The sequence below is a fragment of the Patiria miniata genome, unplaced genomic scaffold, assembly GCF_015706575.1.
Source record: "Patiria miniata isolate m_02_andy unplaced genomic scaffold, ASM1570657v1 HiC_scaffold_29, whole genome shotgun sequence".
Lineage (NCBI taxonomy): Eukaryota > Metazoa > Echinodermata > Asteroidea > Valvatida > Asterinidae > Patiria > Patiria miniata.
The window spans coordinates 357,382-374,908 of NW_024037068.1; the positions used below are offsets into that span (position 1 = coordinate 357,382).

The window sequence follows — 17,527 nt, forward strand, 5'->3', positions numbered from 1 at the left end:
TTCACCAGACTGCATGGACATCCTCCCATCCTCCATCTCCTGAACGTCCAACTCTCCTGACTCTGGATGCAGTTGTTCCCCTCTATCACTCTGATCATCCATCTCTTGACTTTGAGATGAAGAGATTCCACAGCAAGCACTGTCTTCTTCATTCTGCAGCTGCTGGACAACTCTGTCAAGATACTCCTCTTCTTCCGACTCTGAGACGTTAACTTTTGCCCTGAAGTTGCCCAGTATCATCGGTACATCTGCCTCGATACAACTCCGCCTCAAAGCTTCCTTCAGCACCTCTCTCTCCTCCTGCTTCTGTCTCTCTTGGTAGACGGCATCATATCTCTTATCCAGTAGACCTTTGCTTTTCCTCCAGCCTTTTTCTTGCTCTTTCCTCCTTTGCTCTTTCCTCCCTCGCCCTTTCCTCCCTATCCCTTTCCTTCGCTCGCCACAGTAGGTAGACTCTCAGCTGTCTCGGCACGTTTTCTTTTCTTTCCACTACTCACCATCCCCATGAAAATCTCCCTCTCCTCTCTGTCCAAGCCTTGCTGCAAATCTTTTACTTCTCTATTTGTCATGTCGGCGGTTGGTACCAAAGTGACACAGGTTTGCAATTTACAGGGCCTTATATACTTTTTTCATATCATTCATATTCAAATGCAAAAGTTTCCATGAAAAGAATAATTTTACTTACCTTTTCATACACAAATACTTACCTAATGTTACCTAATACTTACCTAACATTACCTAATACATATTGTTAATATCCCATCAAGTATACAATTTAATCCTATTTTTTTTTTAACTTACCCTTGCACATACATAATGGAATTACCCAGCCTTGAACAATAAACAGTCAGTACATGACCCCTTTTCCTCAAGCCAGCACCTCATGGGAATAAATACAAACTTGAATGACCATTACCTTATTGGTATATACCAGCAAGATAAAAATATAACTACTTCACTTCCCAGTGCAACAAAATGCACCTGTATACATTTTCTCTGACCATGCTAAATGCAACAGAATCCAGTAATTTATCGAAAGCCACGCCTGCTAAATGCGGCAACAGAGTGCATCAGATTAGGAGACTAGCGTTGACTGCTAAATGCAACAACCTGCAACAACTTTTTTCCACTGGTGCATTCTGTTGCATTTACAATTTAGCAGGGTTAGCTATTTAATGTAGGCTGGGAATTCATAACTATTGAAAACAGTCACTTGTTTGATTTTGACTGAAATGACAAGTTGGAACAGAATGCATGTTTACATTGGAGGGTTTATATGTTATGCGTATGGTCTTATTTATTTATTCGTTTGGTCTTACAATGGTAACGAGCATTCTGAGCCTTGCTGGGTCACAATTGGTCAATTGGGTGATCCATTGGTTTTTAAAAAGACAGCAGGGGAAGTGGATGGAAACTTTAACCATTTTGTGACCTTTTAAACAGCAGTGTACGCAGATATTATGGGTTATACGGAGTGGGAAGTGCACACATGCGTATGTTGTGGTAGAGCAATCAAGCGTGACCCCGTATCCGGGAGTCACCTATACGAGGTGGGATAACTAAGTGGCGGGGTATTCTGCATTATTGTGCCAATTCGTATAAGTGCATTGGACAAATTATATTTTACTTTTTCCTTTAGAATTTTCTAACCTAAGGATTCGATAACCGGTGGGTGAAAAAAAATATGGAGAATGAACATCAGCTGACCCCAGGCCCAGCCAGCCAGGAAGTTCCAAAATGCGAAAAAGATGAAGACAACAACAACCCCAATGACGACAAGATGGTTGGTGATGTCTACCGGCCGAGAAGGTCATCACTTGCTGCCTCGGAGACATCATCCGGTGTTAGGTACCCCCAGGAACAGGACGAAAGTTACACCTGCTGTTGCTTCTGGAAGCCCCTATGGGCCCAGAGGCTCCTCTCCCCGGTGTTCTTCCTCGTCTGCGTCTGCCTGGTCGTCTTCGGAGACGCCGTATCCCTGGGAGCCTTCACGGGCATCACCACTTCCATCGAGACCCGCTACCGCCTGTCGGCGTCCAACCTGGGCGTGCTGGTTACGATGTACAGCGCGGGCAACATGGTGGCTCTGCCGTTCGTGTCGTACTTCGGCGGGCGTCGCGGCACCAATCGCCCGCGCTGGATCGCCTCGGGGGTCGTGCTGATAGCTTTGGGGACGTTTCTGAACGCCCTGCCGCAGTTCGTGTTCGGCAAGTACGACGCCGTACCCTCGAGTGGCCAGGTACGGAAGGTGTAGTATGGACTTTTTGGACTCCATTGAAACACGGACTCATGGACTGTATCGTGCATGGCCGCTGCAGCGGACAGAACAATGATAGAGTCCCAAGGTAGAAGGGAATGGATGTCATAGGAGTCCAAATTTCATAAACACCGGCTCATATCATACTAATGTGAAAGTGAAGCAATGCGTGCATGAGGCAAAACGAATATCGTGACGCCAAAAATATACCCTTTTTTCAAAAAAAAATAAAACTGGGATCCAAACAATTTATATATTAATGAAAATATTTCTCATTTGAAACTATATTACATGTACTTCGTGGACGTTTGGAGCGATGAAACTATAGTATCCTAATGTGGTGAACAAAAACTAGAACAATTCACAATTTTAAACTCTAAAAGTTCAAGGCCTCGAGTCTCTCAATGTAAGAAACCTCAACAGAAAGAATACCCAGTTGCTCACTAAAGAAGTAACTTAAATCTGACTGAAAATTATAGCTTTAAACGTGGATTTTTTATTAGCGATTGTCGTCACACTGTACAAGCTTCACTTTTTGAGTTGATGAAAAATTAAGGAGACGAAGCAGCATTAATCACACGTAGAAGCGTTTGTTTGCAAGCCTTTTCCTAGCCTTTCGCCCAGGCCATTCGCCGCTTTGAATGCGGGCAAGTTAAGCCACGATGGCCTTGGTGTAAGGCTAGCCTTTTCCTTGATCTAAATTGCCGATTCGTTGATTCAGGTTGATACCCTCGTTTGCACGGCTGCTAATTCCACCGACTGGTGCAACTCATACTACGCGGTCGGTGCACAGAACGACGCTGCCTTTTGGATCATGGTCGCCGGCTCAGTGATTAGCGGTGCTGGCTACGCTGCCATCCCGACGCTCTCCTTGTCGTACATCGATGACAACTGCAAAACAGAAACCACTGCCGTGTATGTAGGTATGTAAAAGTTTGTGGAGTCAAACACAATAATTGAAGTTGAACCAGCAACCAGAGTTATACATTCCACTGCACTATTAATGCAGCTCTCTTATAAACCCCAATGCACCCTGCCAAATGCAACAGAATGCGACACACCCAAAATGAGAACCCTGCCAAATGCAACAGAATGCAGTGAGCTATTACGTGTCAGCCTTGGTACCACGTATCTATACCCTGCTAAATGCATCAGATTGCAGGAGTGCAATGCATCAGAACAGGAGACTGCTAAATGCAACAACTTGCAACAACTTTTTCGTCCCCGAATTAAAATTGTAGCCTACTATAATGATTCCTGTAGCTCAGAATATAGCTGATTTGATGACTCCAAACTTGTACATGATGTTTAAAACATGATCTTTTGCTAAAAAAACCCTTGTTTTTGGAGGTCAGAAATTGCCTCAGATTGCACCACAGAGCATCTAGAATCCAAGATGTTTTGGGGTCCTTAGGCGGCCCCCAAACCCCATGCTGTTAGGGCTTCGTGCTTCGCTCTCGCATTAGTTATGATCAAGGTGTGTCTCTCCCCCCCTTCCGTTTTGAGAAGTGATTGAAGCCCGAGAAAGAATTGGTTGTAGTTGTTCCGGGTTTTCTTTTATGTCTATAGGTATTATTCAGAGCATGTACGGCGTGGGCACCATGATCGGTTTCTTCATCAGCTCCTACTCCCTGACGTTCTGGGTGGATTTCTACCGCCTAGACCCGGACACCACCATTCCTTCCCCGGACCACCCGGCCTGGGTCGGGGCCTGGTGGCTGGGATTGCTGGTCTGCAGCGTGTTCTTCGGGCTGAGCTGCCTGCCACTGTTTGGTTTCCCCAAGCAGCTACCCAAGCGCTACAGTTGGGGTAGCGATGCCAAATCACGGGAGAGGAAATCGAGACGACGGGCCAGGCTGTCTGAAGAGGGCGACTGCGAGGACGTCGATTCCGAAGCCGAACAAAAGGGTGATGTATCTTTCGGTGTTGTAGTAGGCTCTGTCAGGAGACCATCACAAATGAGTTAATTCATAAGTCATATCAGTTAATTCATAAGTCATATCAGTAACAGGGATGAACAGTAACAATGGTTTGAGTTCATTGTACGGAAGTAAGTAAAAAAAAAAGTAAAATCTGTCACGAGCCAATGTACGTGGCCCATCAGGCCGGCGTTTATCTCCGGTTTCAATAGCATGTAACTAATTAGAATATATCTTTTATCCCTGGACGTGATGCTAGTCCATCGCCGCTTACTCCCTATAGTCTAAGCCCAAGACGTCAGTGATCGAGAGCGATATTTGCAATGTTCTGTAGCGCCCTTGCATAATTGATGTTTTACGATCTCTCGCTGACGTCTTGGTCATTTCGTATCAATAGGGGCGTGGCCATTTTATGTAAATTGGACTATCTGTAAAAATTTGGGGAAAAAACCGGCAGTTCCCATTTGCCGCAGTAGTCGCGCCTTCACGCCACATACCACTACGTTGCGAATGTTTTGAAGCGTCGGGCGAGCCTTGAAACTATTTCTCGATCGCTGATTGGTTCCGTAGGAAAGCCTATACGGAGAAAATAATGAACAAATTAAACCGCTGATTCGAAATAGCCAAGACGTTAGTGCGAGTAGCCCCACTGGTCTAATGTTGTGCCAGGGCGCATATGCATCATCCGCTATCGATCACTAGCGTTTTGGGCCAAGACTAGTTACTCCCAGCTAACTCTCGTGGGTGGAGAAGCTCAAAAGCAAGTGGTGGTGAAGTTGCTTGCCCAAAGACACAACATATAACCAGCTGCTGGGATTTGCACCACTGAACCTCTGATCACGAGTAACGAAATTCGGAATCCTTACCACTAGGCCACACTCTCCAATTTGTAATAACCTCAGACCCGAGACCGCGTGACTTGTGAGGAGTAAACTCGTCTTACCTTTTTGACATCTTACCCTGTAGAATTTAACAAAGTCCGGGTTTTAATGTCATCTCCACCATAATGCAGGCCTAAACTTTGAAAAAGTCAGTTAAGATTCGTGTCAGTCTACTAAGGTCGTCGTATCTCGCGCGATACGTGCAACAAGGTCGTATCTCGACGTCCATTGACTTTACGACCTTTTGAAATCCTGAAACTCGCGTTTCTCGTACGGCCAATTTTAGGAGATACGACCTTGTAGTATTTGTTGCACGGACACGACGATGTGATAGGCCTAGGACTAAGTGAATGCACATTGCATCTCAGAAGGCTTACTCGGGCTTTTCCTTATATGCTTAATATGTTTGGAAATAAAGATGAGGACATAACACATTGTATATGTAATTTTTTATACGAAACAGCCCAAGAATTACCTGGCAAAGAAACAACCGACCAAAACTTGGACAGCGGTACAAAGGAAGGGCTAGTAAAGGGTAAGATGTTTGTTTTAAGAATTAAATCATTCTGGACACTACACATTTGCCATTGAGAGTATCAGTTTATACTTGCACATTGTAACAAAATTGTAGTCATTGAGCGATCCCAATTTACTTATGCGCACACTCAATGCAGTGGACAACCTCGTTCCCCCTTCCAATCACAGGTCTTTTGAAAACCTATTTCCGCCTGATGCGCAATCCCGTGCTGATGTGTATCACCCTGGGGACGGCCTGTCAGGCCATCGTCGAGTATGGATTTGCTACCTTCTTCAATAAGTACCTCGAATCGCAATTCGAAGTCACTGCATCCTTTGCCGATCTACTAACAGGTTAGTCTTGATTCGGGACGGAAGCCTTTGATAGTCGATTTTCACGGATCGATTCGATGAGCAGGTCAGTACCGTTGAATAGGGATAGGTCAACTGCAGAGGTGGCTGCCGTTTCGGGCGATTCATAATGTAGTGTGCCACCAAGAGCTTGCTACGGAGAGTCAATTTCTAACAATTTCAAATATGCCGCGCTGCGGATTTGTCGGCCATCTCCCACAATGCACTGGGAAAAAAATGAACTCTCCGTAACAAACTCTTGGTGGCGTACTGCATTGTGAAACGCCCGAATTTAGAAAACTACTTAATAATCGATTCTCAGGTAGGCCATATCAGCCTCGGTCCAAAATTTTGGCCATCGGTATCAAATGAGGGGAATACTGTCGTCAAAGCGATTTTTTGGCAAGGTATACACCTCCAGAGTTGGAAAATATGTGGTAGCATTGCAGCGGTGGCAGCTTTTTGGGTGTTATCATCCCTTTTTTAAAAATGTCCAGCAAAATGCTTGTTACCACTCTAGGGGCGGTATACCTTACGCATGCGCACTACAATCATTTATGCCCCGATTTGATACCGGTGTCACGGTCTCGCTTCTCCGGCGTGCTAGCTTCTCCAAAAGGAAAATTTCGCTTCAACACGCATGCACAAAATTGCGCAGTAGTGTACATTTTCGTCACTGTATTAGTGTGCCGAGTTCCTCGGGGTTGTACTTGTGCACGTAAGATCTTATTTGTATGAATGGTTACAGGGTATCAGTCGAATCCAGAATTTTCGTGGCACGCACTTTTAACTCCCAATAACAAAAAAAGACTTGAAATGCACATTTATTTTAAGCCATGGTTGCAATAATAAAGACAAAATGGACCACGAACGAGCAAGGAACACGGACCAAGGAGTTCGTTCTTAATTATTCCTCCATGAACACACACACATGCATGACGCTGGGAACACCAATCAGAATGCTTGCAAGACCATGGAATGACTTGACCCACAGGAAGTGTTACATAACACATTCTTAGGTGTCCTTCACTGTGTTATTAATGGGCTTGGTAGACTTCAACAGCCCTAGGAAAAGTAAGCACAGTGGACACATGAGCATGAATCGTGCTCATGTAACGTGCACTATAACGTGCTCAATTATCCGCCGAATCCACCCGGAGAAGCTAGCACGCCGGAGAAGTGAGACCGTGACACCGGCCAAACCCCCAGGCTGATTTTTTTTTACTCACACTGTGCTATCCAATAATTTGTTCTCAATTGTAGGCGTGGCTCTCTTACCTCCCTACGGTATAGGATATATCCTGGGAGGCTACATCGTCCGTAAGACACGGATGGGTTACCCCAATATGTTCCTGTTCGCCATGGCAGCACTCGTAGTTGGCCTAGCCAGCTTCATCCCCAATTTCTTCCTTGGTTGCAGTAACCCGCAGATAGCAGGGGTGACTGTTGGATACGAGGGTCAGAGGTGAAAGGTTATCCTATAATGTATAGTCTTATTTCGTGGCTGCACTGGATTGATCCGTGCTTAGTGCTTACTATGCTGTACGAGAAATGTCTCCTTAAGCACAAGAGTCTTCAAAGAACAGAGCCCCTGCAAACCCGAGAAAGCTCAGTATTTTCATCTCATCCTCTCCCTGCTCCGAAATTTCATTCAATTATTACTTTTTCAGAAATACACGCTAAAAGTCATTAGAACTCGGACCCTAATTCCTATAGTTTTTACCAACCGTTCTGTGCAATGGCCACAAAAGTTTAGATATAACCGAGGATCGTCGTGTGGCCGTGGTAAAGGGCGTTATACTAGCCAGGCGCACAAATCACTTTTGGAGATAATCGAGTTCAAAGGTTTTGTGCTCCCATTTCTAAATTACAAATTACAATATAAGGCTGAAATTCTTACTGATGAAATAATTTGTTAAAAACTCAAGTAATATTGTGCATTATTTTTATGTCCAAATATTATTACATGATTTTAAAGTTATGTGCATCTTAAAATTTTGCAGGGAACTAATCCTGCTTTAACGTGCGCTTAAGCGGCATATCAAATCATAAAGAAATTCTGTCGGGACAAAACTTTGCTTTATACCTCTCACTTCAGAAGGACGTTAGCGCACTGGGAACATGTTTGTTACATTAGTACATACGCGCTAACATCCTTTTGCCGGGGAAAAATAATGAAAACCTCCTTCTGTCTTTTGTATTCTGTCATTCTGACTATCTCTATAAGGCAAAATGTATACAAAATGAAAAACACTTCAATGCTTTATCGATTACCCGAAAACACGAATTTGACCAAGCTTTTGACCCAGTTTTTCGCCCTAACGACCTTCGTCCAAGCACCGATATAGACATGCATAAATCGGTCTGGACAGTTTTGGGCTCAGATCTATATACGAGTCTGCAACCTGCGTCCAATTTCATATTTAGCAGAAAATAATGTTGCTTGAAAATATGTGTTAAGCAAAAGTCCGCAGAGCACCAGTCTTGACTCTTGGGCAGTACATTACATGATATGCGCTGGTAACCTGTTTCTCCTTGCCAAATACTTTTTTTTAGCAAATGTTTATACTTAGTAGTTCCACGGAATTGGGCCCCTCATTCCCTTTCTGTATAGGTTTACTTGTGTTATAAATTTACGGTTACTATAATAGATAATCGAAACGTTACCAATGGTCGTCAGAATATAAATTGTGATAGTCTCACCAACTTTATCTATAGCTTGACCGAAATTTCGCTGCTTGCCGACTGCAACGCCAACTGTAGCTGCACGGCTTCGACCTACCGGCCGGTATGTGACGCAGTTGGTGACGTCATATACTTTTCCCCGTGCTTTGCAGGCTGCAACGGCACGAGCGACAACGTGAGTGGAAAAACCAATATTTTAAAGGCATTTTAAAGTTACCCGGAAACGAACCTACCAAACGAATGAGAAAAATGGTTTTGATTGAAAGAAAATAATTATAAAAGGTTTTTTAACACTTTGTTACATATTACACCGGTCACAAGACCCCCAAAACGAGCATTTTCTCTGCATTTGTTTTTCCCCAAAAAATCTAGAAGCCACTGGGGTAAATTTTAAATTTTAAACTGCAACATATGTTAGTTGTTGTGAATCTTACTTGATATTGAGCAATTTTATTGCTTCAAACGGAAAAAAAGAGCAAACGGTTACACCTCTGTCTTGAATACTGTATTTTCATTAGCCAAAAACGATCACGTGTTAAGTTTATAAAAAGGCAATGCACATTTTGTACGTACGGTTCGTACGGTGTGAAACGCTTGTATCGTTGGTACCCACGCTATTTTCACCATGTTTTCACACATGAGTGGGAGCAGCGAACTAGCAGACGATCAGCTGTTTCGAGCAAGCGACAGGCATGTGACTTGACGTTCGAATATCATGATTGTTGTGTTCACTGCTGTTTGATTCAGTCGTGATTTTTACATCAAAATCCAAAGAATCCAAGAGAGAGGTATAACAAAACAATTGTTGACTCCTGTGATGTGGGATATAACGTTATAAACACCCGAGGGGCGCATAGGCCTCGGGTGCTATGCGCCCCACGGGTGTTCTAAACGTCAAAACCCACACCACAGCAGTCAATAATTGTTCAATAATCCTATGTACATTTAAAATGACAGGGTTGATAAAAAAAACCATGATTTGTAAATACATTACATGTAAAGATAAGCCTGTTTAAAAATATATTCTTGCAGTTCGACACAGCCACTGCATGATTTCTTTTGAAAGGAGAGTTAAGTTTTATCCACACATAATTATCTTCAGCATGACAATAGCTTTTATTATACATTGCAAGACGTAGTACGGAATTTAAGTGCACTGAGGGAGCTCTAGTGTACTTGGATAACTTGGCCTAAACCAAAGTCGAGCAAAGCCCAGTTTTGGAGAAAAATTTCTCATATCCCCGCTTTTCTTTGCAGGTTTTGTACAACAACTGCTCATGTCTTGCCAGTTCGACCGACACCGCTCTCGCGGGGCTGTGTGAATTCCACTGCGGTACCCTGGTACCTTTCTTAGTCATGCAGGTCTTTCAGACGATTGCGATCACCATGGCCGGAGCACCACAGATGATTCTGGTTCTTAAGTACGCTCGATATCAATACAATTATGATATGATGTGGTTAACTTTCCAATGCATGATGATTGTGACAATTATTTGTCGGTAAACAGAATACGGTCCTGATGAAACAGCAAAATGATGTACGCATGTTCAAAACGACGCAATAGAAAAGGACCGGTGTATTTTCTGCCACCAAGTGTTTCAAAGTCTTCCATTGAAACAATAGATGTGACACATATTTAAATGTAAAATAATTTTGACAATAAAATGGTAGTTGCAGATGATGTTCATTTCAGGTGTGTAGATCTTGCAGACAAGACGGCAGCCGTGGGATTCAATCGCTTTTTTACCGGTCTTGGTAAGTTATAACAGTTAGTATGGTGTCACTTTATATTAAGCCTAGAGCGACATATTCTATGCACATACCACGTTTTATGTAGAAAAACCAATAAACTAGCCGACTCATTCTGTTAAAGGTGCCTTGGTTGGACCGATGTTGTACGCCTTATTTGTCGATCAATCATGCCTCGTCTGGCAGTCCGAATGTGGGGAGTACGGTTCCTGCCAGATCTACGACATCGAACGGTATCGCAACCTCATCATGGCCGTGACCCTGATCACTGGCGTCGTGGGGGTCGCAGGCACGTGTCCTGCTTACTTCTTCATCCGTAGGACCAATCGCAAACAGGCAGAGAGTTCCCAGTTGCAAGGGATTGACTCGCCTATCTCGATGAGTGATATGGAGAAAGTAGATGACACTGAAGATTAAGCTCCAGTTGGAAACAAAGTACTGCAATATGTATGGTGGCCCTGAAGGGACATCGCATATCGCAAACGTGTGCGCACACGTATGCGATGTCGTGAAATTAATCGCGAATATGTGCGTACACGTATGCGATGTCGTGAAACAATTCGCGAATATGTGCGCACACGTATGCGAATTTGTTTGCAATGTCGTGAATTTTATTGCATACCTTGTCGCATACCTTTCAGTAAAATTCCTAATGAACTGGGGAGTTGTAGCAGCTAGTCTGGAATCTAGACGTACTGTTAGATATAAATAGGGTCTGACTAATAAACCTTCGCGCGCACGCTGTTCCTCGTGCAATCGTTACTACTGGTACTGTCGAGCGCAAACTTGCTACTTGCGCAACTTTGAAATTTGCACGTGTGCGCACACATTCGCGATAAATTTCGCGACATCGCATACGTATGCGCACACGTTTGCGATATGCGATGTCCCTTCAGGGCCACCATAAATATGTATACTAAGACAAAACTTGCTTTACATGGTAATCATTATTTTTTACTTAAAAGTTGCCAGAACAGGAGGGCACAGTTTTGAGGACCGTTTCGTATCGTAGGGTCGAGTTCAAGGGCAAGTTCGCGCAAGAACTAGTGTTTTCTTATAGTTAATCATAGTTCGACTTAGTTAGCCCGAACTCTGTCTAGTCGACGATAGTTGGACTACGCTGGTTGACTATTTGGAGCCAGCCTATTGGGCCTGATTGCTTCGCTGGTTAACAATAGCTGCGTGCATTCATAACGTACAGCAGCGAGCCAGGGACCCAGAAGATTTGCGATGGCATTTTGACCGTACCAGCGATTGACTAGAGACATTTGCACGTTGCTTTTAGTGCGCAGGCGTATTACGTCACAAATCAACCTCTATGCGACTTATTAATGGTCGTTGCTCGAACTTGCTCCAAAGTGGGTATTTTACGGCTACTGCAATAGTTCCAGTTCTTGCTATAGTACAGGCAATATAAGGTTTGACCTCAAACAAATTGCAACAGAATTTTTTTCACCACAGTGCATTTCTATAAGGTCCCTAAAATGACATACTAAAAGTCTTAAAAAATCGAGGTGGTGGAAATATGCCTAATTTGCATAAATCCAAAATGGCCGCATATGTTAGGACTTTCGCATTAATTTGGTCATATTTCTCATGCTAGGTGGATTTTAGAGGTACTTTAAACAACAGTTTTAGTCCTTTTACATTGATTTACTCATTATTTAAGTCCTAGGTAAATTCCAAGATCCCTATGTTTCCGAAATTATTCAAATGCCGTATAATTTGCATAAATGCCGTATATCAATTTGCCTAATTAAAGTTAAAATAATGGATGCCATGTGTGGACATGTACCAATTGAGTGTTCCCTGATAATCCAAGTCAAATTTCACACCACAGTGCATTGCTATAAGGTCCCTAAAAAAGTTGTTAAAAATCCAAGTGGTGGAAATATGCCTAATTTGCATAAATTCAAAAGGCCGCTAATTACATGATTTTCATATGATTTGGCGCGGCCATAATAGTATATAGGCCGTTATGTACTTTTGCTTTTTTTTGTTTAAGAATTTTTTTTTGCCATATTTGGAAAGAGTTTACCTCCCTAAGCCGGAAATGCATTGAAGACATTTTTTCCCAGCTACCGTTTGGCGGCCATCTTGGATTTTAAAATGGCCGCCATTTCGAGCCTAATTTGTATCATAACTTCGGACTTGATTGTCACATGAAGTTTATTTTGATGGCAAACCCCATGTTTTTGATACCAAGGAACCTGAGTACATTATTGTTTATGGTGTACTCCAAATGGATTGTAGCCATCTTGGATATTTCAAATATATGGCCGCCATTTTCGGCTTATTTGCATAATAAATTTGGACTCGAATGGCGTACGAAGTCAATTTCGGTGGCAAACCCCATACATTTGATACCAAGTAATCTTAATGACCCATTGCTGATGATCTATCCCAGATGGATGGCAGCCATTTTGGATTTTTTTTCGAAATCTTGGATCTTAGTTATAATAACATTGCACCTGAATGTCTTATGAAATCCATGTATTTCAATGAACTAAAGTAAATCACTGTGGATGGGGTACTTACAGTTGATGGCAGCCATCTTTGATATTTCATAATTGCCGCCATTCTGAACTATTTGCATAATAAATTTGGACTTCAATGTCGTATGAAGTCACTATTGGTGGTGGCAAAGCCCATAAATTTGATACCAAGGAATCCAATTAGCACATTTAGGCATCCCAAATGGATGGCAGCCATATTGGATATTCAAAAATAGCGGCAATCTTTGATTTCATTTAAATAATAAGGTGGCACCTGAATGTCGTATGAAGTCTATTTTTGTGGCAAACAGCATATGTTCTTGATACCAAGGAACCCAAGTTAATCATTGTTGATGGGGTACTCCACTGGGAGTATACCCCATCAACAATGATTTTCGTGGGTGCATTGGTATCAAAAACATGGGGTTTGCCACCAAACTGAACTTCATATGACAATCAGGTCCGAAGTTAGATACAAATTAGGCCCGAAATGGCGGCAATTTTGAATTCCAAGATGACCGCCACATGGTAGATAGAAAAAAATTTTACCAATGGATTTCCAGCTTAGGAAGGTAAAGTCTATCCAAATAATTATGAGAAAAATTCCTTCTTTAGCAAAGAAAAATGCAGTGGCCAAAAATATGACATAATATGCTATCTAGTACTCTCGTCCTAAGTTGCTTTTCGGGGTACTTTAAACAACATTTTGTCATTTGACATTGGGGCCATTCAGTGTCAAATCACCCCGAAAACTTTTAAATTTGAAACCCCAACCTCTTCAAATTGGATCATATTTAGTTTATGGGGTAATTTCGGCTGAAAAGCCGAAATTTTAAGTTTTAGCACCATCGGACAAACAGTTTTCGCGCTACCGCCCAGGCAATTTTGGTCAAAATGGACATTGCTGCCATTTTTAAATGACCATATTTCTATAATCTGTGAGCCACATGTGTTAATCTTAATTTCTTTTGAAAGGTTACATCATGAGAAATCCAAATTTACCATTGTTTTTTTCATGTCGGGGTTATTTTAAGTAAAATGACATTTTGACCTTTAATTTGACCTTGAATTTGACCTAGTGGATCTTCCGACATTGAGACAAACTTGGATGAAAATTAAACCCCAAGATGTTCGCTACAAAATATAAAAAAAATTGGGAAAGATATTTTTTGTTCGGTTTTTGGCTCATCTCAAAGTTGGCATACGCGTTGCAAAATGTGATATCCCTATGCAGTGTACTAGTGGATTTAAAGTAGGGATTTTTTTGTCCCTGAAATGTGTTAAAATTATTCCTTTTATTTTCTGAGTTAATTCATCAATCACTAATTGTTTACGGCCGTAAAGTGTTATGTAACTTCGGAGGTGGGTGCTAGGTGAATTATGCAAATCGTAATTCCTTTTCCCTTTGTTGCATACCAATTCCGGGCTTGCACCCATGCGAGAGGGGTATAAAACCATCGCCCACGTATTTTCGGATTGAGGTTTGCGGTTTTTTGGTTTATTTCTTTCCGTATATATAATATGATTTTTGTGATTTGTAACTCCTGTGTTGAATCCTCTGTTCTCTTGAGTTATTCCTTGATTTTTGGTCAGAGTAGAGCGGCACAAGGGTTCGCTCTGCGACACAGGGATATCACATTTTCCAACACTTATACCAACTTTGACAAGAGCTAGAAACCTTAACATAAAATATTATACCCCATAGGAAACATAGGATCTCATAAGGTACCTCGGACTGGAATGATGATGAAATCAATGTCAAAGGACAAATTGTTGTTCAAAGTACTCCAAAAAGCAATGCAGGACAAGAGTTATGGCTGAATCAAAAATCATGTAATTAGTGGCCATTTTGAATTTATGCAAATTAGGCATATTTCCACCACTTGGATTTCTTTCCTTTTTTAAGGAACCTTATAGCAATGCACCATGGTGTGAAACTAATTTATGTACATGACTGGACTTGGATTACCAGGGAAAATTTTATTGTGACATGTCCACACATGACAGCCATAATTTTAACTTTAATCTATGCAAATTAATAAATGGCATTTATGCAAATTATTATCGGCATATCGCAAATTTGGGAAACATAGGGATATTGAAACTTACCAAGGTCTAGAATAATGAGTAAATTCGCCTGATGATCGCCACGCAGTGTGCGTGTGCGTGAAACCAATGGTAGCAGAATAGACAATATGTTATATATAGATTCATATATATATATATCATATTGCAGATAGTATATATATATTACAGCATAATAAATGAATATAAATCATCTACAAATCTTTTCTGAAGTCAATGGGCATCTCAATAATAAATTAAGATCAACTCTCTGTGTTTAGTATTAAATATATTGTTGCAGCATCACTAAATATTCCATTATAAAGTAGCAAAAAAGTGGTACTGGGTGTGGTTAAGAAACACATTAGAAAACTACTTTCCACCACTCGGATTTCTTAAGACTTTTAATATGTTATAGAGGAGATTTTTCTGAGTAAAAACCTTTTTAAATGGTTTCTGTTGCAATTTGTTTGAGGTTACCCCTTAATTTTTCACATAATGCCTGTACTACTATCCGCTTATGGCTGTCCGCTTATGGCTGTCCGCTTATGGCTGTCCGCTTATGGCTGTCCGCTTATGGCTGTCCGCTTATGGCTGTCCGCTTATGGCTGTCCGCTTATGGCTGTCCGCTTATGGCTGTCCGCTTATGGCTGTCCGCTTATGGCTGTCCGCTTATGGCTGTCCGCTTATGGCTGTCCGCTTATGGCTGTCCGCTTATGGCTGTGCGCTTATGGCAGTCCGCTTATGGCTATCCGCTTATGGCAGTGAGTAGCACATCAGTTCCAAGATTTATACACGTCAGAGCTAGGTAGCCTACACTTATTAATATATTTGCAGCATTCTATACACAATTTTATTATTTTAATTTAAATACTGAAAAAAGTCAGAAGTTTTATTTTGTTATTGTCCCACAAGAATGGTCTTTTTAATGAGACAGAGACTCCATTCCGCACTACATCGCGCTTGAGTGCACCAATAAAAGAATAATAATTGTTGCTTTATTTTGTCACCGCAAATCGGGTGATGTGTCGATTGATATCCAGAAGTACATGCTCTGCATGGAGCTAGCTACAAAGAGAAAAGCTCCATGCATGGTTTTAAGAAAGGCGGTTTGCAGCCAAATAAAAAAATTCTCCTTGGACACAGTTAGTCCCGATTTGTCTTCCAGAACACTTGTTGTTTTTGATTTGTGTTGCTCTGGGTTTTTATTCGCTCACACTTATCGGGTGGTCTGAGTATCACTTGTTATCCACGGAGCCAAGTCTCCTGTATAATGTCTAGACATGCAGATATATGCAAGCCGCGCGGCCAGCCAATCGGAGTCGACTTTACTAATCGTGACGTCATTTCATTCCTAAACAGGAGAGTAAATTGTTTGATTGGTCAATTCGAACGCAGCGTTTGGTAATAAAATAAAAGCCGGGCGCATATTGCGTAACATGATACAGAGCGCGTGACACAGTTTCTTTATCCATTGTATATGACACGCAATGGGTGAATGACCGAAGACCCGATAAAGAAAGTGCCCGTGGTTGTCTTGCCTAATTTATCAGCGAATCTGCTCACATATCATTGACCATGGCATGGTCTATTACATGGACTACTAATCCGGCGCAAAGTTACAGGGTATCTTGAGATAGCCTACCTGTAACCAGTAAGGAGATTTCACACGCTACAAGAACTGATCCTGTGCTTTCGCGCGTGTTAGAGTTCACTAAAAGTGGATGGCCAGCAGAGGTAAGGGACGAACGCCTCAAACCTTTCTTCAATCGCAGACACGAACTATCCACGGAACAGGACTGTTCGTTGTGGGGATTAAGAGTTGTGATACCCTACAAGTACGAGAAGTTCATTCTGGGTGAGTTACATGATGCGCATCCAGGAATTGTCAGGATGAAAGAAATTGCACGAAGCTACGTTTGGTGGCCTAACATCGATCGCGACATCGAACAGACTGTTCGTCTCTGTGCTAGCTGTCAACAGACTAGACACCTTCCAGCTGTGGCACCCCTAATACCATGGGTGTGGCCTAGCTCTTCGTGGCACAGAATTCACATCGATTTCGCGCAGAAAGATGGTCACGATTTCCTGATCGTCATTGACGCATACGCAAAATGGCCAGAGATCTTCCACATGAGTAGCACCACCGCGAATGCAACCATCACGGTGCTGCGAGACTTATTCAGCAGGTATGGCATCCCCTACCAACTTGTCAGTGACAATGGACCGCAATTCACAAGTGAGGAGTTCCAACGGTTCCTCAAGGTGAATGGCGTAAAACACGTAAGAGTTGCACCGTACCACGCCACAAGTAATGGTGCAGCAGAACGAATGGTTCAATCCTTCAAACGCGCTCTCAGCTCGAGCAAATCGAGTGGTCGGAGTTTGCAACAACGCATCGACAGTTTCCTGTTGAAATATCGCACTACGACACATGCAACAATCGGTCGTACTCCTGCGAGTTTGTTCCTAGGACGCGAACTGCGTACTCGTTTGTCCTTGCTACGCCCGGACGTTGAACGCAAGGTGGTCAACATGCAGAGCAACCAAAAGTTGCACCACGACAAACAGACCCAACTCCGCGAGTTCTATGCGGGGGAGGATGTGTTG

The 17,527-nt window shown here is 42.4% G+C and overlaps 1 protein-coding gene across 1 annotated transcript in view; it reads left to right on the forward strand.

The window, feature by feature from the left end:
* Positions 1 to 10,815, forward strand: part of LOC119736119 (solute carrier organic anion transporter family member 1A4-like) — a 29,426-nt gene extending 18,611 nt beyond the window's left edge. Inside the window, exons 2-11 of the mRNA XM_038210131.1 lie at positions 1,640 to 2,239; positions 2,979 to 3,180; positions 3,827 to 4,165; positions 5,521 to 5,592; positions 5,763 to 5,927; positions 7,188 to 7,389; positions 8,643 to 8,784; positions 9,867 to 10,030; positions 10,303 to 10,364; positions 10,483 to 10,815. Of these exons, the coding sequence (XP_038066059.1) occupies positions 1,685 to 2,239; positions 2,979 to 3,180; positions 3,827 to 4,165; positions 5,521 to 5,592; positions 5,763 to 5,927; positions 7,188 to 7,389; positions 8,643 to 8,784; positions 9,867 to 10,030; positions 10,303 to 10,364; positions 10,483 to 10,775 (2,196 nt within the window). The 5' untranslated portion in view covers positions 1,640 to 1,684 and the 3' untranslated portion in view covers positions 10,776 to 10,815. The remainder of the gene's footprint in view (positions 1 to 1,639; positions 2,240 to 2,978; positions 3,181 to 3,826; positions 4,166 to 5,520; positions 5,593 to 5,762; positions 5,928 to 7,187; positions 7,390 to 8,642; positions 8,785 to 9,866; positions 10,031 to 10,302; positions 10,365 to 10,482) is intronic.
* The last annotated feature ends 6,712 nt before the right edge of the window (positions 10,816 to 17,527 follow it).